This window comes from Benincasa hispida, chromosome 12 (assembly GCF_027475165.1).
Source record: "Benincasa hispida cultivar pf3 chromosome 12, pf3_genome.v1.1, whole genome shotgun sequence".
NCBI classification, from domain to species: Eukaryota; Viridiplantae; Streptophyta; class Magnoliopsida; order Cucurbitales; family Cucurbitaceae; genus Benincasa; species Benincasa hispida.
The window spans coordinates 8930793-8954608 of NC_143489.1; the positions used below are offsets into that span (position 1 = coordinate 8930793).

At 31.8% G+C, this 23816-nt stretch overlaps 2 protein-coding genes and 1 long non-coding RNA gene across 5 annotated transcripts; all 3 read left to right on the top strand.

The window, feature by feature from the left end:
- The first annotated feature begins 1255 nt into the window (after positions 1 to 1255).
- LOC120092975 (SPX domain-containing membrane protein At4g22990-like) lies at positions 1256 to 9647 on the top strand. Of its 2 annotated transcripts, XM_039051246.2 has the most exons (13): positions 1279 to 1487; positions 1603 to 1691; positions 2815 to 2925; positions 3209 to 3329; positions 3601 to 3750; positions 3963 to 4274; positions 4481 to 4588; positions 4717 to 5171; positions 6074 to 6372; positions 7174 to 7349; positions 7953 to 8143; positions 8272 to 8405; positions 9346 to 9647. In XM_039051246.2, exons 3-13 carry the CDS (start codon positions 2873 to 2875, stop codon positions 9582 to 9584), a joined length of 2238 nt encoding a protein of 745 aa, XP_038907174.1. In that variant the 5' UTR covers positions 1279 to 1487; positions 1603 to 1691; positions 2815 to 2872; the 3' UTR covers positions 9585 to 9647. The 2 variants fall into 2 exon arrangements, with proteins under 2 accessions (XP_038907175.1, XP_038907174.1); XM_039051247.2 differs by lacking the exon at positions 3601 to 3750 and having other exon boundaries at positions 1256 to 1487.
- A 2636-nt stretch (positions 9648 to 12283) lies between these two features.
- Positions 12284 to 17828, top strand: LOC120092976 (protein HOTHEAD). The gene is made up of 7 exons (XM_039051251.2): positions 12284 to 12423; positions 12497 to 12593; positions 12765 to 13104; positions 13754 to 14055; positions 14170 to 14558; positions 14885 to 15450; positions 17627 to 17828. The coding sequence occupies exons 2-7, from the start codon at positions 12512 to 12514 to the stop codon at positions 17679 to 17681; spliced, it is 1734 nt and encodes a 577-aa protein (XP_038907179.1). The 5' UTR covers positions 12284 to 12423; positions 12497 to 12511; the 3' UTR covers positions 17682 to 17828.
- Positions 17829 to 19567: 1739 nt separating this feature from the next.
- Positions 19568 to 23379, top strand: LOC150031747 (uncharacterized). Of its 2 annotated transcripts, XR_016525169.1 has the most exons (3): positions 19568 to 19790; positions 20028 to 21444; positions 22870 to 23379. It is a non-coding gene; the product is annotated as an uncharacterized LOC150031747 (long non-coding RNA). The 2 variants fall into 2 exon arrangements; XR_016525168.1 differs by lacking the exon at positions 22870 to 23379 and having other exon boundaries at positions 20028 to 21647.
- The last annotated feature ends 437 nt before the right edge of the window (positions 23380 to 23816 follow it).

The window sequence follows — 23816 nt, forward strand, 5'->3', positions numbered from 1 at the left end:
AATTACTCACATGATTCTGCCAACTTGATGTACTGCTGGAAATGCAACCATCTCCTACTACCAATAATTCATAATGTGAATGTGATGATATGTTTAAACATGTTTTTAATGAGACTTTTCCTATACAAATACTTTTTGACCTAAATTTTTATGAAAGCAAAAATTTAATTTATAGTCTATTAACTTTCAATCTTGTAAGATTTAATTTTTATATTTTTAAATTCGTATCAATCTATAAATTTATTTTATCAAAATTAAGTGTCAATTTTCATTATCTAATGACTTACTAATTCATAAACACATTTGGTCTCTAATTAGTTTAACGAACGGTTAGATATTTCCTTATATCTTAACAATATTTTAAATATTAAATAGTTAAAAGAAAAATTATTTTAAATGGTAAATACTGTTGAAAATATTTACAAGATATAACAATTTTTTTGAATTATCAATGATAGACTTCTATCGTTTCTATTTGTGTCTATAGTGTTAGTTCTAAAATTTTGTTATATTTTGTAAATTTAAAAATAGCCCAGATCAAATTTGTAAAGTTGTTTTTAATTTTTGTTTTTGATCTCTTTGATTTTTTTTTTAACAATTTATTGACAAAAATTTTCATATTTCTTAACGTAACATTCAGATTCATAACCAAATTTCAGGAAAAAGAAATTAAACTACTATTTTTTAATTTCTAAAACTTTGACTTGGATTATAAAATCATCAGTAAAAATAGAAATTCACAAGTGAGAAAATAGTTTTATAACCTTAATTTTCAAAAACAAAAAAACCCAAAAATAAAAACAATCAAACAGAATAGAAAGTATAAATCATTACAAACGAAAATTCGTGAACAATAATGTCATTTAGATGCCACAATAATGGAAATAAATAACAAGTTTTAATGATCAAAATGAAAAGAAATATATCTATATATGTTACCAAGTATAGAAAGAACTACATAATGGAATTAATTTCAATTCTATACCTATTTCGTTCCACAATTACATAATGAACAAAATTAAATCGATATAATTAATATCTTATCCACTAAATTATGTGTAAGATAAGACAATTTCAATTTATTGTAATGATATTAAAGGATGAATGCATCCAAAATTAATATGTAAGGATTAAGGGAGTCATAATTTAGGAGCAATACTCGTGCACGTTGAATGATTAATAAAAATTAATCAATCTCATGATTTACAGATGGATAAGTAAATTATATCTCTGACGTCTGATTAATTTATTTATTACTGAAAGCCATAAATCCAAGCCCTGGTGACAGCATACCATAACATACATCTCCATCCCCATCCCCATCCCCATCCCGGTGGCTTCCTTTATTTTCCCAATATTTTCTCCTCTTGATTCGCTATTTTTTCAAAATTTCTAAATCGCCGGAAGGAAAGCGTATCAAAACAAAATCAAATTATTCGAGAAGGATTCTGTGTGCGATTTTCGGGCTGTCTTGATCCATCCTTCAGGTATGCGTTTTCCTTCTTCGCTGCCATTTCCTCGTTTTGCATGCTTCTGAAGATTGTTTTCGTCTTGCTTCCTTTCACCTTTTACTTGATTATTATGTTTTGTTTCCATTTCTAGGAGTTCGTTCACGGTCATCTAAGCTTTCGTTTGCAGCTGTTTCTGAATTCCAGTTTCGAGATTTTTCTCATTTCTTTAAGCTTTATTCGGTAAGCTGCTTCTTTCCTTTTATCTCTCTTCTTCAATTTTTATTTATCTCGTTGGAGTTCGTTGAATGTTTGATTGCTGGTAATTCGTAAGGCGAAAGGAGATAACGAATTTTGCTGTAGGTGTGGATTTTACTTTCTTTTTCCTCCTTCATTTTCGTCTGTTTCAGTACTCTGTTATTGTTGTCTATGAATAAGCCTGTTTCTCTTAGTGTTTATGCAACGAAACAGAGAATATGTTTGGAGAGATTAGGTAAACTTCAAATTCATTCAGCTTTGGCGTTGGATATTTAAGCATTGTTTCAACTATAGCTTCTTATATTATCTTGACTTCACACAAGTTTTGGTTCATTGGTGCCTGGCGTATTTATCAATATGTCGATCTAATCTTGAAATTATGAGATACTGCGATCTAAGGGAATAACAATTTCTTAAACCTTTATTTTTATTTTGGCAAAGGTTTCTCTCGCAAAATTGTATTTAATTATAAAAATGGATTGCTTACTATATCAATTGAAATGAACTGGAACTTCCGTTCGAAGCTCTTTGTATGCATATGAACTAGGGTAGTAAGTCTAAGCATTTACTGTCTCTGTCATGTACTTCAACTTCTTCCCGTGATACTTGACAATTGATTTTTGTATTTCTATATTATTAGATGGAGAGTATGTGATGTATCTTTAGGACTGATTAGTTCTGCTTACATGGCTATATATATATATATATATATATATATATTTATTTATTTATTTATTTATTTTTAAAATTATACGGGGGAGTATTGGGTGCATTTTTGGAATTGACTAGTTAGGCTTATATATCTATAAAAGATGTCCATTGTTTTTCAAATTATATATTAATTTCTGTGAGTGAATTAAACTATATTAATTTGTATGCCCTATATATTCAATATTTTTACGCAAGGATGCAGATAATTTGTCAGTTTGTAATAGGGAACCGATCTTACAAGGTGCTAGCCTCATCTATTTTTGGGACAATGAAATCTCACCTAACTATTTGGGTCACTTTATGTTATGAAGTGCTGTGAAGAGTTCAAGAAACCGATCTTAGTAAAATAGGCATGTCACTGTGTGATGCTATCAATAACTTCTTGTTATTCTTGCAGGCTGTATCTCTGTGTATTCTTGGCCTGGTTTTGAGTACTAAAATTCTGAAAGCAAGATATGGTTGCCTTTGGAAAGAAGTTAAAGGAAAGACAGATTGAAGAATGGCAAGGGTGAGTGTGATACACCAATATTTGTTTTGCATTCTTTCAGTTATCTTGTTTGGTTGAGTGTGCTAGTAGCCAGTCTTTTGATCAAAGAGAAATAAGTTGAGTTAAGAATACAGCTAAAGTAGATTGATTAAAATGGAATATGTTTTTATTTTTTATTTTTTATTGTCCTTGCATTTTAGATGGGAAGGAAAAAGACCTAAATATTAATTTCCAAATATGATTTGGAATTATTAATTATGCTTTTACTGCTGTTATTCTGTTTCACAAATTTGCTTTTGTGCAGATATTACATCAACTATAAGCTTATGAAGAAGAAGGTAAAACAATATGCTCAACAAATGGAAGTTGGAACACAAGATCGTCGGCACGTTCTCAAGGATTTTTCAAGAATGCTGGACAACCAGGTGTATACTGCATATCCCTTTTATGCAGAAGAGTTCATTAAGGCTTTGATAAATAATGATGCAAGTGATCGATTAATCTCTTTGTCATGCTTTGTCACCTGAAAATTTGTTAGTATTTATTGTATTGCTTAGTAGATGATAGTTCATTGTTATAGATCCTGATCTCTAATTTAACTGATTAGCATTAGGAATTTTCTAATTTTGTTAGATTATTGTCCTTTATGCTGTAAGCCCATAAGAACTGAATGTGCCATCATGCCATCAATTTCAGCAGTCACACACACATGCAGATAAACTTTATGTATTGACAGGAAGCAAAGCGCAACAAATTGTGTGGCAATTGCGTTGGAGGCTCAGGAAATGCTCCCCATCTCTCTTTGGAATTGTGTGTTTTTATAGCATGCTGTATGTACTCAACCATGTACAATCCCTTTCCTTCTAATTGAAGTGGTGGAATACTTTTGTGACTACAAATCATGAATTTAGGTTTTGGCATTATTTTCTGAGCTGAAAATCACTTTTACTATTTCTTTGCTGCTTTGGAACTGCATATTTTCTATATTATGCAATTGTGGAATCGAAGTTATGATTGCATCCATTAACAACTTTAATATGCATTTTCTGACAAATCAGATTGAGAAGATTGTACTTTTTCTACTGGAGCAACAAGGCCTTCTTGCCAGCCGTATAGCCAAACTTGATGAACGGCTTGACATTCTTCAAGAAGAACCCGAAATATCCCAGATAACTGAATTGAGAGAAGCTTACAGAGAAGCTGGTCAAGATCTTTTAAAGCTTCTATATTTTGTTGAGATAAATGCAATTGGCCTGCGTAAAATTTTGAAAAAGTTTGACAAGCGGTTTGGCTATAGATTTACCGATTACTATGTCAAAACACGTGCAAACCATCCTTACTCACAGCTGCAGCAAGTTTTCAAACATGTGGTAATATGTCGTCCGATTTTTATTTCTGTATTCTTCTTGTCTCATAATACTTCAAGGGAGTTCAAATATGAAGTCTTGGAACACTCAATATTGTTCTACATCCTTAGTTGCATGTCTGATTTTTTGCACGAGTGTAGTGGTTGCATGTAGAACAACTTGTAGATTTAACTTTCATGAATTTTCACCAGCTGAAAATGAACTTGTAGGGAATAGGAGCTGTTGTTGGAGCCATATCACGGAACTTGCATGAACTCCAGGACCGTCAAGGAAGAAGCTATCTATCAATATATGATCAGCCTGTTCTTCCTCTCCAGGTGGGTAGGAGTTCACTCATTTTGTTGCTACTTGGTCTAGTTGTTAACACTTCCCATGGACTTCCTAACAAATCTAGTACTCAAAAAGTTATTTCAGCTATGTTATTTATTCCAATTCCCATATGCAGGACCCTGTAATCGATTCAATTAAAGCTGCTGTGGACAGGTTAAGTAACTCAACAAACTTCCTAAACTTTTTGGCACAACATGCCCTCATTATGCGAGAAGAATTGCCTGCTCCCATGGAGGAACAAGTTGATGATAGCAATTATCACTCCATGTCTCTTTTCTTGAACTTAGCAAATACCTTCCTATACATGGTCAATACATATATTGTCGTCCCAACAGCCGATGACTATTCCATGAGCCTTGGAGCTGCAGCGACTGTATGTGGTATTGTAATTGGAGCAATGGCAGTTGCACAAGTGTTCTCATCAGTTTACTTTAGTGCATGGTCAAATAGATCTTACTTCAGACCTCTAATATTTAGCAGTGTAGCTCTCTTTCTCGGGAACATGTTATATGCTGTTGCTTATGATCTTCAATCACTCTGGGTTCTTTTGATTGGACGCCTTTGCTGTGGGTAGGGAATCTCTTTTATCTTTTTAATTTATTATTTTTTTCTTTACTGAATAGTTAATTAGATTACAGTCTTACGATGTTCATATTTTTATCTTTCGTCACGTTCAACGTGTTCTAGAATTCCATATAAACTGTCTTTTTGGGGTGTCCTTTTCTTTTGCATTCAGGAACCGCATATGACCTTGGACTCTATGCATCTGCATGTCCATAAATTTCTTCCAGGCACGTTGCTAACCGCCAACTGGAGCCACTAAGAAAATGATTGCACAGAATTGCCCTAAATTGTTTGTTATTTCATATATGGTTTGTTTCATTTAGATATACATCCACAGTGCTCTGTGGCATCTGAGTGCCCATAATCTAAGGATGCTTATGTCTCTAAGCTGATGTGCTGTTTCTAATGATGTTAGTTTTTTGTGTAGGGAATAAATTTTATTAGTTTTTTGTGTAGGGAATAAATTTTAATACCTTGGCTTATTTTTTGTTATGTTAATCATTTTAGTCAGGTTTAATTTGATAATGAGTGCTTCAAAATTCTTTAGTTTCATTTTCTTGCAAGGTCTAAATAGCCATGCCTTGGATTGTGTTTAGGAGCTTTTACACTTGATAAATTAGAAGAATTAGAGTTATCTCTCTTTTTGGAGGTTTCTCCATGTTTAACCGTGGATTTGGCCTAATCATGAAAACTTACTTGGTCACTCTTATCTACCTTCGTCAGTCTTACATAAAATGAGAGTCTTTTTGGGAACACTATTTTCTTATATTGTGTGGAACAAATATTCAGAGGAGACTCTAAAATCTTGAATGGTTTTGAACTCTCCCTTGTCTTTTAGTGGGGACACTAGTTGAGAAATGTTAATATGCACTTATGATGTTTGACAGAACTGTAATTTTCTAATACAGATTGGGTTCTGCTCGAGCTGTCAATAGGCGCTATATCAGTGATTGCGTGCCACTAAAAATTCGCATGCAAGCTTCAGCAGGATTTGTTAGCGCCAGTGCTCTAGGAATGGCTTGTGGCCCAGCTCTGGCAGGATTACTTCAAACGAAGTTTAAGATTTACAAGCTCACTTTTAATCAAAACACTTTGCCTGGTTGGGTTATGGCTGTGGCGTGGCTAATATATCTAATATGGTTGTGTATCTCATTTCGTGAACCTTCACGGGAAAATGAAGAGAATACACCACAAGAATCACATCAAGGTAATTTTATTTGGTATTTCTTCAATCTTGTACTTGTTCACATGAATGCCATTACATTTTAATTTATCAATCTATTATTCTGGTGGGAACATCCATACGGTTTGGTCAAGTGCGTGTTTGGTGTCCACAAATTACCTTGATGTGTTTTTAGAAAATAAAGAATTAACTTTATCTGGTCCAATTGCAACTTTTCTTTTTAGATAAAGAGATAAATGAAATAGGGGAGTAAAACTCCAAACACCTTATCGATGAGTTACCACAAAACTAGTCCAGTTGCAAGTTTTCACTGCTCTGAATACTTTTGGTATCAGGTTAGAGACGTCTCTAGGACATCTAATTGCATATTTCTTCCAGAGAGTAGCAATTTTGTTTTAGGTAACATTATAAGCTTAGTCCCTAAACTTTCAAGTTTGTGTTTTATGGTACTTTGAACTTCAAAAAGTACCTTGTACGTCCCTCAAACTTAATTTTGTTCTATTAGGTCTCTGAACTTTGAAAGTTCCTCAATCTTTGAACTTTTAAAATATGTTTTGTTCAATTTTGTGTCTAATAGGTCTCTGACATATTGGTCATTTTTTAAAAATGAATGGATCTATTGACATGAAATTTAATATTGTGTCTAATAAAATCTTAAACTTTCAATTTTGTTTAATCGGTTAATGAGTTTTAAAATATGTTAAATCAAGAACAGGTTAGACTCAAAATTGAAAGTATATGGACCGTTCAGAGTCATTGAGTCAGTTGTTCACAAATTATCAAAAACATTCTAAATTTAAATATCATGTCAATTTCAATGTATAGTTCAAAACGACACACTTGAGAAAGGTCTTCACCAACCGTTGCTTATTACTACACTAGAGAAGCCATCAGATGAAGATGACCCAGAAATTGATGATAGTGAAGAAGCTCCTGAGGAATCTCGCCTACCAGTGACCTCTATTGGCTCAGCTTATAGACTACTCACTCCTTCTGTTAAGGTACCTGCTATAGACTAGAAAGTACTTGGGAGTTTCACATCATTCATTGTCATTAGATTGACTGATTGATATATCTGGTGTCTTCATGGTTAAATTTTAGCCTTGGGGATTCAAATCACGTATTGAAAATTGGATGACTAGAGTGCCTGTCTTTCCCATACCAACAATGGTTTTCCATGAGTTTTGTTTGTGGTTTAATTTTCTTATGGACACCAAGATTTCTTTATGGTAATGAAGTTTAAGAGTTACAATTTGTTTGGGAGCATTTTGAAGTAGCAAATTTGAAACGCTCTCAAACAAATTGCCATTTCCATTCATTATAGGTACTGTTTAACACTAAAACTGAAACTGTTAATAAATCCCGTGGGATTGTACTACTGAACAATGTAGTTCTCATCGTAAAGTACATATAACAATCTAATTACTATTGTTTTCAATGACACCATTTTTTTCTTTTTTCTTTTCTTTTAAATATTTTTTTAAGATAACCTTTCTATCTAGTAGCCATGTTGTTTTAAAATGAGTTTTTCGTTTTCCTTTACACAACTTTTTCTTTTTTGTTTTCCTGTCATCATATTTTAACTGAGCATTTGATGTCAACAGGTTCAGTTATTGATCTATTTCATGCTCAAATATGCTATGGAAATCCTGCTTTCGGAGTCTAGTGTTGTTACAACATACTACTTCGGTTGGTCCACGAGCTCTGTGGCAATTTTTCTGGCATGCCTTGGCCTAACAGTTCTCCCAGTGAATATCTTTGTTGGTAGTTACATTAGCAACATGTTTGAAGATAGGTAATTACTTCAAAGGGATTATGGGGAACATGTTTTCTTGATTTTAAATTTTCTTCCCTTGAACTACTGTGTCCTCTCTCTCTCTTGGAATTTCTCTCACGTATTTTGTTTTAATGTCTCCCTTGCAGGCAAATACTGTTGGTATCTGAAGTTCTCGTCTTGATAGGCATCCTCTTAAGCTTCAATATATTAATTCCATACTCCGTGGTTCAATATGTGGGCTCTGGACTTATCATGTTTGTGTCAGCAGAAGTGCTGGAAGGTGAGGAATTTACTAAAAATTGTTCAAGTTTTTATAGAACCGATTAATTCTAAACATTTTAAAACTTGCTACTGATGTTTGACTGTGCCATAAAAGTTGCTACTAGGTGACGTATTAAGGGTGTATTGGTTTAATTTTTCAAGTGTGTAATTTTGAAAATAAGTCATTTAGGGGAAAAAAAATTAAGTGTTTGACAACTACTTAAAATAGTTTTTGAAACACTTTCACAGTGTATTTTAATCTGTTTTAATCAACAAAGTTCAAATAAAAATGACTTTTGAAAAACATTTTTCTCTAGTCAATCCAAACAGGTCCTAAAACATTTTAGAAAGAAATATACATGGTGCATTTTGGACTAAACCTATTGTTTTTGCAGCCTACCACAGTTTGCTAGGTGACAAACTCTTCTTTTTCTTATAAAATATTTTTGAACTTTTTCTGCTGTGTGGTTAAAGTGGGTTATAAAAAGATAGGTATAGCTCAAGATGCACCAAGTATTTCTCTTTTATTAGAAAACACTCCAAAAAAAAACTAGTGAGGAGAATCTTTATACAAGGAACTTGGAGAAGTTCTCAAACTCATCCTTGCAATCTAAATTTGGAAAAGAAGAAATCTGGGAATTTTGTTCACTTGCTGAAAAAATATTTACTGGAGTCTTTTTACTAACCACTGCAAAAAGATAGAACATACAAGGGATTGGCGTCCAATACGAGAAAACAATGAACATGGCACATGTCAAAAAAAAGTCTCTTATTAACTGAATTCTGTCTGGAAACTCATGTATCTTATTTGGATTATGGTATTCTTTTGGTTTAGGATTTTGCTATTTTCATAGAAGTCAATCACACAAAAGTTGTATCATCAAGGATGACCTTTTTTTTTTCTTCCTTCCTTTCATCTGAGAATGACACAAATTTTCATTTGATCATGTCTAACACAGGTGTGAACCTCGCACTTCTCTCACGAGTCATGTCATCTCGACTCTCTCGTGGTACGTATAATGGTGGATTATTATCGACAGAAGCCGGGACTATTGCACGAGTGATCGCAGATGGAACTATAACCCTTGCTGGTTACTTGGGCCGTAGTAGGCTCTTGAATGTTACACTCATTCCCTCCCTCCTTATTTGTGTAGTCTCCATTGTTTCCACCTGCTACACCTACAACTCTCTATACTGATAGTCACAACTCATCATTTGGTTTCTTCTATCTGTCAAAATCCTCGATTCTTTTCCGCGTCAATTCCTCCATTTTTTTTTTTTTGCACTTGCTAGTGCTATGTCTTGCAGGAAATCTCACTCGTTTAGATCGTCTATTTGATTCTAAATTTATTGTCCCCCTGGTATGTGATATGTCTTACATGTGGGATAGGGAGGTTCTCGTCCTAGTAGAAGTAATTATTTATTTGCGCGTCTATGTTGGTAGATTTGCGAGATTTTGTTTAAAGTTTATTGTTCTTCCTCCATATGCCTTAATGTCCTGCTTATTGAAAAATCGCCCTGAGAGATTATGGACCACTCATTTACGTTTTAGAATTAGCAAGTAGAAAATGCATATGAATAGGTCCAAATTTGGCTGGAGGCTGCCATTGTTGTAGGGATTCCAAACTGTAATCTCATGCTAATGAAATTTATTTTGCGTCTTATGAGGAAGGAACCGTCTTTCTTTGTACTGCTAGTCCGGTCACTACATTGATAGAGTGTAATTGGGTATTAGAAAAATGAAAAGTTTTACTTATTAGTTATTACAATTCGAGAATTAATGCAATAATGCACAATTGAGTGTTTAGATGAATAAAGAATGGGATGATTGTGATCAATTTTGATGATCGCTTGAATATTTACCTCCAATAATTAAGTGACAATTCATGGAAAATGGTGATTATCCTTGAGGTAATATTTCAACTCACTGAAATCAAATTAGTTTTTTTTCCCCCTGTTAATGTATATTAATAAGGTACACGCTTGGAAACAATAAATTCGCTGTACTTCAGCAGATTCTTACTACCATTTATTGTTTCTTAGAATTAGAAATTAATGAGAAGGGGATGGAAGGCTAGTCCAGTCTCCAGTCCTGACCAGCTACAAGGGGGAAAAAAGAAGTGGAAATGACGAGACATTAAAATGAAGTTGAGCTACTTTCTAGTGGGTCGTTGATTTCAATTAAAACCTCCTTTTAAGGTACTCTTCACAATTGTTTATTTTCTTGATCATTGCTTTGTTGGGCCTCTTAGAAGAAGATTTTACATTTTGATTATATAATTAAAATATATATGACATTAATTGTATGGTAGAGATTGAATTATCAACTTTTAAGATGATAGTCTTCATAATTGTTTTTATACAACAATTATATGCATTGTATATAAATTTAAATTATTAAATTAAATCATGTTTGTAGTTAAAAGAAATCATGTTTGTAGTTAAAAAAAATCAAACAACCTATAATTATTTCCTTCCTCTTTTATTTTATCAATGAGCAATAACTTTGACATAAACTTGTTCTATTGATCTCGGGTTCGTTTCTCTCCTTCCACATTTTGAAAAAAAAAAAACATTAAATTAACATTAAACAATTTAAAATTAACAGAACAATTTAAAATCAACATTAAACAATTTAAAATCAACATATAAATCTTGCTTGTTGTACCCACTGTCCCACTTCTTGACTCTCTTCCAATACAATAATATAAATTAAATTCTCGTATACACTTTTCTTATGAAAAAACAAATTTAATAATTAGATTAAAATATTTTAACTAATTGAAGCATTTATACTAAAAAATCAATTAATTGTATAATTAATAAATTAAAATTAATTTACACATTAATTAAAAAGTAATTGATGAGTTATTTCTCTTCCCTTTCTCTTATTCAACTCGCAAGGAAAAATGTCCAATCTATTTAATAGGGATTGAAATGAGCCGACAATCCGAATAACTTGAACTATCCAATCCAAAATGTAAAGGTTGAATTGGGTTAAATTTTTTCTATTTTGGTTGAAATGGGTTGGGTCACGAATTGGCTAAAAGAAATGATGGTTGATCCAACCCAACCCGAATACATATATATTAATAGAAAATATAAAAATTCCTCTTTGTTTGAAGTTTAATTACTTGGGAATTTTTAATATTTCTCTTCTTAAAATTGTTATGATGTTTATCTTTGTTTAAAATTTGTAATAAATAACATAGATATTTAGTATTTAACATTTGAATTTTATGAGATTAGATTTACATATTTTAATTAAAAAAAAAAATAAGTTATAACTCAAAAACCTGAATTAGGTTGGTGACTTTATTCGGGTTTTTGGATTGTCAATCCAAACAACTTAAATTTTTGAATTGATAAAAAACACCCTCAAATCAATCCAATCTAACCCATGTACATGTCTAATTGACATGCACTCTCTTCTTTGAGGTCGGAGGGTTCGATCTCTAATTCACTTATTGACATACCCAATTTTACTTGGTCTCCTCAACGTTGGTGCCAATTATAGTTGATTTAAGCTTATTTGGCCTTATAAAACATACTTACTACTCCAACCTTCATAATGAGCAAAGCGTTAGGTGGGATAAATTTATTACACTTTATACTAATTTTATTAAGTTTTTTTTTCAGAAAAGAAAGAATCTAGAATAAAATAGATGAAAGTTAATTTTGTTCAAAAAAAAAAAAAAAGAAGAAGAAAAAGAAAGAGATGGTAAAATCATATTCATCCAATTCATTGCGTTGACATATTATATGAGTCCAAGTGACTGAGCCCAATAATAAGAAAACATTTGCCATCTCACAATTATAACTCGCAATTATTACAATCATTTCCCTCTCTCTCTTTCTCCAAGTCTTACAATTTCAAAGAGAATTATTCTCACAGCGAAGCCATCGGAGTGTTTGGGAATTTCACATTGTGTGCATTTTCTTGAAATCTCTCTGTTTTTTCTCTCTTTGATTTCTCCGATGCTAAGGAAATCTTTGTATTCTCTGCAATTTCTCGCCATTGCAATCGGGCTTTAGAGGTAAGCTAATTATATAAAACAACAAATTTGGGCTTCACTTCTCCTCATTTCATTTTATTGTTTTCTTTCCCAGAAAAACAGACAAGAAATGGGTTTTGTTTGCGCCAGATTTTTCACTTCTGCTCTTACTGCATTTCTTCTCTTCCATCGTCTTTGTTCTTCTCAAAAAGGTACCAATGTACACCCCTAGCCTTTAGTGATCAAAGTTCAAGGATTATATTTTTCTGGGTTTTTTTTTTCATAATTTAACTCAAAACTTTAAGTTCATGGGTTAATTAAAGTTATTAAACCTGTTGCTTTCTTGTATAAGAATCCATTTAATAGTTCCTCTGCTTTTACAGTTCCAAAATTCGGTTTCTTGCGAAATGCAACCGGCGCTCCGGCGCTATCATACTACGATTACATAATCGTCGGAGGTGGAACGGCGGGATGCCCCTTGGCGGCCACGCTGTCGGAGAAGTATAAGGTATTGGTGATAGAACGCGGTGGTTCGCCCTACGGAAACCCCAATATCACCAACTTATCGGCGTTCGGGGCTGCCCTTTCCGACTTGTCGGCTTCTTCGCCGTCGCAACGTTTCGTGTCGGAGGACGGCGTTATCAACTCACGCGCTCGTGTCCTCGGCGGCGGCAGCTGCCTCAATGCCGGATTTTACACACGCGCCTCTCCTGATTATGTCAGGTTCTCATCTTACTACAAAACCACAAAATAATTCAAATAATTATGCAAATACCTTCAACTTTAGGATAAATTTCAATCATGTCCATCAATTTTCAAATTTTTCATTTAACTTTACTTGAACTTTAAAATAGTTTAAAAACTAATCCAGAATTAATACAATCAAAGAGTAAAAATTAAAAGTGATAACACAAACCATTAAAAGTATTGATATAATTAAATTTATTATAAACCATCCTCTTAAGTTTTTGATCAAATAGTTGATTTAACACTAATATTCACATAATTTACTCATGACAACTAATATTTAGAAAGAGATGGTAAATGTTATAAAATTTAAGTTTAAATACTTATTTGGTCTATTTTGTTGTTTTTTAAGTACTCATCTTTTATTGGGTTGGCTTTTACTATCTATGTTTTCAAAATATTTATTTTGATCATTAAATAATGATTTGGTTTTCTTTACATTTTTTTGGTTATAAAATCTAAATATTTTAGAATTTTTTTATAGAATTTCTCTAGTTAAATAGTAAAATGCTTAAAGAAAAAGGTTATATTTTTATTATTAATATAAACGTAATTTAATTGACATAGGGGGAATTAAATAAAAAAAAAAAAAACCTTTTAAATTGAATTGTGATTTGTTATATAGGAAAGCGGGGTGGGAAGGAAAGTTGGTGAACGAGTCATACGAGTGGGTGGAGCGAGTGGTGGCGTTCGAACCGCCGATGGGGGAGTGGCAGTCGGCGGTGAGGGGCGGTCTGATTGAAGCCGGTGTGAAGCCTGATAATGGGTTCACCTACGATCACTTATACGGTACTAAAGTGGGCGGTACAATCTTCGATCATCAGGGCCATAGACACACTGCTGCAAACCTCTTGACCTATGCCAACCCTTCTAATTTAACCGTCTTACTCTACGCATATGCCCACTCCATCATTTTCCAAACTCAAGGTAACCTACTTTTATCTATTTTCCTGTTACATTATTATTCTCTTCTCTTCAAAATACTCTCCTTTTTACTCGTATCAATTTCATATTATTTCTCGTTTACCCTTTTATGAATAGGTAAACAAAGGCCCAAAGCCCACGGAGTGGTCTTCGAAGACTTGAACGGAATAAAACACAGAGCCTACCTAAAGAATGGGCCCAATAGTGAAATAATCATATCAGCGGGATGTCTTGGAAGCCCACAACTTCTGATGCTAAGTGGGCTCGGCCCAGCCCAACATCTTAAGGCCCATAACATAACGGTCATTTTGGACCACCCCATGATAGGCCAGAGGGTGTCCGATAACCCAATGAACGCCGTTTTCGTTCCCTCCCCCGTTCCGGTGGAGGTGTCGCTGATCGAGGTCGTCGGAATTACTCAAAACGGAACCTACATTGAAGCCGCCAGTGGCGAGAACTTCGTCGGCGGCCCTTCTACTAGAGACTTTGGCATGTTCTCTCCTAAGGTACACACACGTTCCAGGTTATGTTTTTAAATTTGCAATGGAATCTATTGTGAAAACTTTTCTAAACATAAATTACACTTCACTTCACTTCACTTAAATAAATTTATCCAATTAAACCCAAATAATGTAATCCATTTAATTCAAACTGAGAGAGCTGTGATGTGGTGTTGAGGGTATAATTGTAACTTATACCATAATAATAATAATGACCAACCCAAACAAAATTTGCATTGTTTTTCATCTGTATTGATGATGGTGAATTAGTTAAAAAAAAAAAGAAAAAAAAAGTAATTACTACTTGGTGGTTGGTAAAAACTTTGGGGCAGATCGGGCAGCTATCGACAGTGCCACCGAAGCAAAGAACGGCGGAAGCCATAGCCAAAGCCATAGAAGCAATGAAGACGCTAGACCAAGCCGCATTCAGAGGCGGCTTCATCCTGGAAAAGATAATGGGCCCAATTTCCTCTGGTCATTTGGAGCTTCGAACCCGAAACCCAAACGACAACCCTTCCGTCACATTCAACTACTTCAAAGAACCCACCGACCTCCACCGCTGCGTCGCCGGCATAAACCTGATCCGCCGCATAATCGAGTCAAAATCCTTCGCTAGGTTTCGATACGACAACGTTTCGGTGCCGACGCTGCTGAACATGACGGCGAGTGCGCCGATCAACCTTCTGCCGAAACACGGGAACTTGTCGAGGTCGCCGGAGCAGTACTGCAGGGACACGGTGATGACGATCTGGCATTACCACGGCGGATGTCAGACGGGAGCGGTGGTGGATTCCGATTACAGGGTTTTGGGAGTGGATTCGTTACGAGTAGTGGATGGCTCAACTTTTCACGATTCGCCGGGAACTAACCCTCAGGCTACCGTCATGATGCTGGGCAGGTACTTTCTTCTTCCAAACTTTAATTGCCTTTTTCTTCCTATCGGTTACTTTTAGGCTAAATATATAATCATAATTTAGGTTCATTTGATAATCGTGTTGTTGTTTTCTTTTTAATTTTTTTTTTCAAAATAGTTATAGGTATGTTCAGTTTATTTTCTATCGATGTTATAGAAAATAAGTCCAGTTTTGAAAATTAAAGTTGATTTTTTAAAATTATGTTAGTTTTTTTTATATCGATTTTTTATTATGGTTTACCTATTTTTTAAGCAAAAAAATTGAATTCTTAATCTAAGATAAAAATAAGTTTTTAAATCATTAATGTATTTTTTTAGTTTTTAAAATATTTGTAAAAAATAGATAATAAAGTAAGAGATTAGAGGTAAATAATGTTTATAAGTTTAATTTTCATAAATACAAAATTAAAAACAAAATTATCCCTAAATTGGGCTTAAAGTTAGATTTTGAAAATTGGTCTTTGTTTTTGTTTTTTGCTTTTTTTTATTTTTATTTTTTGTTTTTTGTTATTCAATAAGAATTCAATTGTTTCTTTGATAAGGAAAATAAGAGAAACAAATCATAAATTTTGTAACCAGAAAACTAAAAATAAAATGGTTTTCAAATAGAGTCTTAATTTATACTTATTAAAGTTTATGCACTAGATTGATATTTATTTGAGTTATGGACTAAATTGTTACAAATTTGGAAATCTATGGACTAAATCATTACAAATTAAACTTCAAGGATTAAGGGGATGTTTGAGACAAGAAAATGGTTATTATAGTCTTATGTTATTATAGTTGAGTGTATATTATTTGAGTTTGGGTTATAGTAATATGTATTTGACGTGTAAACTATTTTAGTTTGAGAAGAAAATAGTAAACACTGTATCAAAGAATAAAAAAATGATGAATGTAAGATATAAAAACTGTAACAAATAATAAATACGGTAACAAATGAGGTTTGAAATAGTATTGACTATAGCTAATTGGGGAATACAAAATAATATTCACTTTAGCAAGAGATGGTTATTATAGTCTTAGGATGATCCTTACCCCAAACGCTCCCCAAATTGTTATTTCTATGAAAAATGTAGTTTTTTTTTAAAAAAAAAAAAAAAGAAAAGAAAAAAGTAGGCACCAAAAGTATTTTTAACATTCATAAAGTCTAGGCAATGACATCAAATATAGGTATATTGTAACATACTTATACGTTGTGTAAAGTATCTAATATGTTTATTTATTTATTTTGAAAATGTGTGAATTATGGGTCAAAAGTACAAACACTATGTCAATTGAACTATGTTCATTTTGGCAAGTGTTTAAATGGTTTAATTATAAGTTTTATATATAAATTTTTAGAATTGAGCTTATTTGATATTTGAAGTTTAATAAGTGTTGATAAATTTTTAAACTTATAATTTTGTGTCCTATAAATCTATGAAAATTCAATTTTAGTGTGGGTTGAATAAATCTTAAACTTATTCCACAGTTTTCAAAATTTACAAACTTTGCTAGACATTAAATTAAAAGTTTAGAATTTCGTTAGAGATAAATGTCAATCTACATTTAATATATTATTTAATTTAATTTTTTAAAAATATAGCTTGAAATTCATAAACTAATTTTGCAATTTAACTTTGTTTTTCCTTTTGTTTTTTAAACTTCTGCAAACTCAAGCCAAATTCAAAGGCGTGACAATAAAATAGTGTTTTCTATTTGACATTTGATTAGTAATTCAATTAGGATTTGGAGATGAGTAAAAAATAATTAAAAAAGAAATAAAAATGACGGAGTTTCATAAAAAATGTGAAGTTTAACCCAATCATACTATTGAATTAAAACTATCATTTAAAATATTTAGAGGTCAAATATACTGAATTAAAACTAAAATTTAACATATTAGAGGTCAAATTAAAAATAAGGTCAAACCATAGATACTGTAATATTAATAATAAATATAGGATATATCTTTTAAAAAAAGAAAAATAATTATAAAATATATAACTGAAATGAACATTATCCCACTAACATAAACGTCGAAGTTGAAAGTTGAATTCTGCTATCTAAAAATATAATAAAATAATAATAATAATAATCGTCTTCGTCAAATGGCAATTAAAGGGTCAAAAATGATGATTTAGACCTGATTAATTTGTTAATGTTGTTAATGTTGCAGGTACGTGGGTGTTAGAATATTGAGGGAAAGGCTTGAAAGCAGCCACCAAAAATAAAATGAGAGAAAATATTATATTTCTCAACGCTTATATATATATATTTATATTACATTGTTCTTTTTGCTTTTCATTTGATGTAACTTTCTTGCACATTTGAAACATTACACAAGTCTATGAAATTATTGAGATCAAGTTCAGAAGATAGTTCTATTTATTCTTTTTCTAACAGGAATAACCATTTAGATGTCTATGTATCTAATTAATGTTTAAACCTTAGGCTAACATATGAAAATAAGTAAGTTTTTAGTGAAAAATCGAAATCAGAAGAGTAAGCTTTGACCAAATAGACAAAAAGATGTCCAATGATATTTGTATTAGACAAAAAAATTTAGCATCTTCAAATATGTCGGAGATTTAATAAGTGAAAAATTGATATGCTAAGAATCTATTAGATACGAAAATTGAGAATTCATAGCACTATTAAAGAACTTACTTTTAAGGCTTAGGAACCATATATCGATAAAAATCTAGAAATTTTTGTTTTATACTTCTAATTTAATATAAACTTCTATCGTCATGACATAAAATTATGGATATGTCATTGGATACAATATTATAAACTATATTTAGGTGAATTCATACTAGTCTAGGTAATATCCATATGATATCCTCCCAACAAACCATAATCAAAGTAAGAGAAATTCCAACTTAATTACTGACATGGAGATCAAAATTTTTTTTATAAAAAAAAAGGCATGTTCTTTAGGTGTGTCTATTTGTGGTCTAAAATAAAACTGAACAAATACTCTCAAATATTAGTTTAGTAATTATAAAATGGATTAAATGATCGACTTTTAGAATAATAATACATATTTTAATTATATGTTAAATTCTTAGAAAATAACAAATTACTTGAATGATAGTCAAAGCATTACTTGAATCCAAAAACAGTTTACAAGATTTCAATAATCATTTCGAGTGGTAGCTTAAAAAAAAAAAAAGATAATTTTGATTGGAATGTAGAAAGGTGAAAAAGGAGAGGGAAGGAAAAAGAATATGAGATAGGATATTCGAGGTTAATAGAGATATAGAAGAGCATCTATTTTCTCTTTATTTATTTTTTTTTTTTCATGCAGTTGCTCATTTTAGCCCCCTTCATTTTCACGAGAAGGAGAGATGAGAATTAGGGATGTTCATAGATTGGATTGGGTCTAAAAAGTTTTTCAACCCAACCCAACTATGGAATATTTGGGTTGGGTTAGTTCAGGTTAATCAGATAATTTATTTAAAATTTTGTTCTAAAAAGAGGCAAAACATAAATATTAAAAATCTAATTTAATTATTTTAATATATTGAATTAAGATTGACAACTCAATTTCAATTTATATAGTGAATTTTTTTCTTTCTAAAGTGCAAAGAAACTATTTTTAAGACTTGTTGAAGAATAAATTATTAAAAAAATATTGGAATTAAATAAAATTAAAATCAATATATGTATATATAATTGTGTTATAAGTAATAAAAAATATATTTTAAAGTTAATAATAAATTCAGATTGGTTCAGGTTGTTTTGGGTTATATTAGGTGAACCTATGAACCAACCCAACTCATAAAGTTTTCATTTATTTGAACCCAACATAACCCAAATGAGTTAATAACCCAATCCAAACTGCACGAATTGGGTTGGATTGATCGATTTTTTTTGAGTTATCGGATTTTTTGAACACCCTAATGAGAATGATGATAGGTCAAAATCAGTATGATAAGAAGAATGTATAAGAGAAATGAGGTGTTATTAGAAGGAAAGGGAATAATAATGTAAGGAAAGAAGAAGGATATCCAATGGCATATGCTTGTGATCCAATATTCTATTTTCCCCCACAAAGTTTGAGTTCCCTATAAAGCTCTCTCAACCGTGGCGCTGCATAAATGTATAAGCTTCGATATTTCTTCATCTTCATATATATTATATGTACACATTCAAGACTATGTTTTATTTGATTAAGCCAACTAGCAGAAGGGCTTCTCTCTATTGGCAGGCAAAATGGCTTAGCCTTTCATGTCCTGCCAAAGGAGAGTTGCCCTTCATCTACTTTTGCTTTACCAACAAACTTTCCTAATTTTGAGACTCTATCATCCTGGACTTGAACTGCTACAACCAAGCAGGTACAATGAAATTACACGAGAAGAATTTCGGGTTTTAATATCGGTTTTAAATCGACATTAAAGGGCTTTAACGTCAGTTGATAGTGTTATTAAAATCCTTTAATGTCGGTTGTCTTTAAGATAGAAGAATTTCCTTTATGATTTCTGATTTTTATAATGGATTTAATAATCATTTGTGGGCTTATATATATATATATATCTTTCTTAATTGATCTATTAATTTTCTGGCCTTTGCAGAGATTTTCTTACGACAATTGTCAATTTGTCTATGGATAAACTACTAGATAGAGGAGAAGAAGTTGATCATACAACTAATTGAGCGAGATTTTTTGGGGTTGCCGTTCCTTTACTTGATTAAGGATGATGGCAATGTGTAAGTTATAAATAATTCTACAATGGTAATTATTGGTATCTAGATCTCGTCCACGTTGGACTTTGTTGTAGGAGTTTGGTGTCTTTGATTTCCAGCCCACTTCTTCGTGGTCTGGTCTTGATATTCTTCAAGTTGACTTGCATAAGATATACTTGCGTTAGTGTGGTGTTGAGCCTATTGTATATTGATACTTAAATTTGTATGAAGAGTGACTAATTCAGCTAAGTACAAAAAAAGTAAGATTGTGTCTTTTAGAGATTAAAATTAGTTTGTTTTAGATTTTGCATTCTAAGGTAGGGTTTGGTTTTTAAAAACATTAGTAAAAAGTAGATGACGAAGCAAGATATTTAGAAGTAGAAATAATGTTTATAAGCTTAATTTTCATAAATAAAAAAACTAAAATCTTGTTTGTTAACCATTTTATTTTGGTTTTTGGTTTTTGGAAGTTACGTCTATTTTATCACATTTTCTTATAGTGGTTTGCATCCATCTTTCGTGCAAGAGTGAATTCTTAATTAAATTCCAAAAACAAAAACAAGTTTTTAAAAACTACTTTTATAAATTTCCAAATTTTTGCTTTTTAAAAAATATGGGTACAAAGTAGATAAATAAAGACAAAAAATTTAGAGGTGACAGGTGTTTGCAGGTTTAATTTTCATAAATTAAAAATAAAAAATCAAATAGTTACCAAACGGAACCTAAAATCAAATGGTTACCAGAAGGGACTAAAAAACAGTTTTTGGAAATTGGTGTTTGAAATATGGTTTGTTTTTTTCTTTTTCAAAGAAAGTGAAAACTAAAATAAGTAAATTGGGAGAAAATAACCATAAATTTTAAAATCAGAAAATTATAAACAAAATGGTTTCCAAATAGAGTCTTAATCCTTCAACTTTAGCATTTAACAATTTAGACCGTATAATTTTAAATTTATTATAATTTAGTCTTTATTATGAAAGATCTCGTCATACTTAATTGTCAATTTTGGTTATGTAACAACTAAACTGTAACGTCCCAGACCCAGAATTCGGAATCACCCAGAATTCGAAATCCGGATTTGGCCCCTAATGGTCGCGGCATTCCTCTACATCTCCTGTGCGACCTGGCTATGTCATCCTCCCTTCTTCCCTTGCCTTGAATGCTTTAGAAGTGAAAGTTGTAAACCAACACGGGTCCTTTCAACATGCTTTGTCCTCACTCACATGCATCCTAGGCTAAGCACGCTTAACTTTGGAGTTCATATAATTGAGCCACCGAAAAGGAAGGTGCACCTTGTTAGTATAGGTAGTAACTTTGAATTCTTTTAAGCCTTTCTTAACTATACTTTCATGTCCTCATGATCTCTTTCGTTCGGATGTGATACCGGTTCATTCATGTATCCCTCTTGAACTCGGGTCGTTACATAAACCTTTATAATAATTTATAAAGAAACTTGACCCTTAATCAATTTATTAATTACATTTTAAAGAAATTTTATTAAATATCAATAATACTTTTCAGACTAAATAGTTACATATGGTAAATAATAATGATTAAATTGATATTTATTGAAGTTAATGGACTACGAAGTTACAAATTTGAAAGCATAAGGACTAAATCATTACAAATTAAATTTCAAGAACTATAAATTGTTACTATTATAAAAGTTTAAGGGCAAAAAATTTTTAAGTAAAGACAATGACATATATAAAAATCAAAATCAAATTTAGGTATATTGTAAAACATACTTATTGTATGTTGTGTATTTGAAAAGAAATGAGAAGTGTCTAATAGGTTTAATTACAAATTGTCTATGAAGTTTTAGATTTGAGTTTATTTGGTCTTTCAACTTTAATAAAGTTTTAAGTGAATTTTAAAGAATATAATTTTGTATTCCATAAATCTTTAAAATTTCAACTATAATTTGTGTTAAATAAATGTTTAACTTATTCGACTTTTTTTTCTTAAATTTACAAATTTATTAAACATTGAATTGAAAATTTTGAATACTAATACATAAACTTCGATCTTTATCTAATATATTATTTAATTTTTAAAAAAGATCAAGTATGTTTTCTAAAAAAAACTAAATATATTGGAGATTATATATTAGATGTAAAATTGAAAGTTTAAGAAATTAAAAAGACATTTTAAATTTCATATAAACTTTAAGCTTGAAAGTTTACGAACTAAATATGCAATTCTTCTTTTTTTTTCTCTTTTGTATTTTTAACTTTGCAAACTCAAGCCAAATTAGGCGCGACAATCAAATTGTTTTCTATTTGACACTTTTTAAGTAACTCTATCAGAATTTGGAGCTGATTAAATAATGGAGTTTCATATAACTATTTTTTTTTCTAAGGTAGCTTATGGTGGTTTTTGTTGTTGTCACAAATGAAGTTTTAACGTCTGTTTCAGACAATACTATTTCCTACCGAATATTTTTCTTTCCTAATCTGAAAATTATATGGAAAATATCTTTTTTTCTTTCCTATATTTTGACCGAAGGGGAAATCATTTCTGGAAATTATTTCCTTAATTGGCCACTATTTTAAAAAGAAGAATAATGGCTTTCATTTAGGGCTACCACATTCTTTCGCAGTGAGAGTGTGTCTTTGTTCTTGGTGGCCAAGTTGTGCAACATAGTGTTTTGACCTTTGTTCATTATATTTCACTGTGCAAATTCATCGTTTGAATCATTCAAGAACTTGAAGATAACTTCTATCTTAGGGGGAGCCTAAGGCATCGTTGAAGAGAAGGAATTCTCAGTTTTAGGGAAGCTTAAGACTTCATTCTCGAGAAGGATTTCTCCATCTTAAGGAGGACCTAAGATTCGTCAGTGAAGGAAGTTCATTGAATTACAAGAAATATAATCAAGCGAAGAGGAGTCTCACACACTGTCGGAAGTCGAAGTGTTGAACACTAATATTATCACACTTAGTGGGAGTCTAAGTACAATCGAGAGGGAGTCTCATGTCTAGGGAGAGCCTAGGTGACTTGTGACTTAGGCTCTATGTGAGTCACTTCGTTGTAATTGCTTGACTCTTTAATATTAGTAGATTATCTTTCCTGGACATATTACCACCCCAAATGTAGGCCGTTTATCGTCGAACTGGGTTACCAACTCTTGTGTGTCTTTATTTAACTTCTTGCAGTTTGTTGTTATAGTGCTTGTCTGTGTTTTCTATTTAACATCTGTGTTTCGAATGACAAGTCATCTTATAGCTTTTTCAATTGGTATTAAGGTGAGACCTTTATCTTAGATGCTTCGATCATGAACGAAATCAAAGAAGGTAGCTCTACCACTCATCCCCCTATTCTAAGTGGAACAAACTATTCATTCTAGAAAGCTCGAATGTCTGCCTTGCTAAAGTTGATTGATGGCAAATATATGGACGACTGTAGTTACTGGTTGGTCTCACCAACGACCAAAATTGATGATGGAAAGGAAGTTTTGAAACCTGAACTACAATGGTTTGAAGTTGAAGACGAAGCATCTTTAGGAAATTCTCGTGTCTTGAATTCCATATTTAATGGTGTTGATCACAACATATTCAAATTGATTAATACATGTGTCTCTACTAAGGAGGCATGAGATATGTTATCTGTTGCTCATGAAGGAACTTCAAAAGTCAAAATGACAAGGCTGTAATTGTTAAATTTGAAGTTTGAGAATC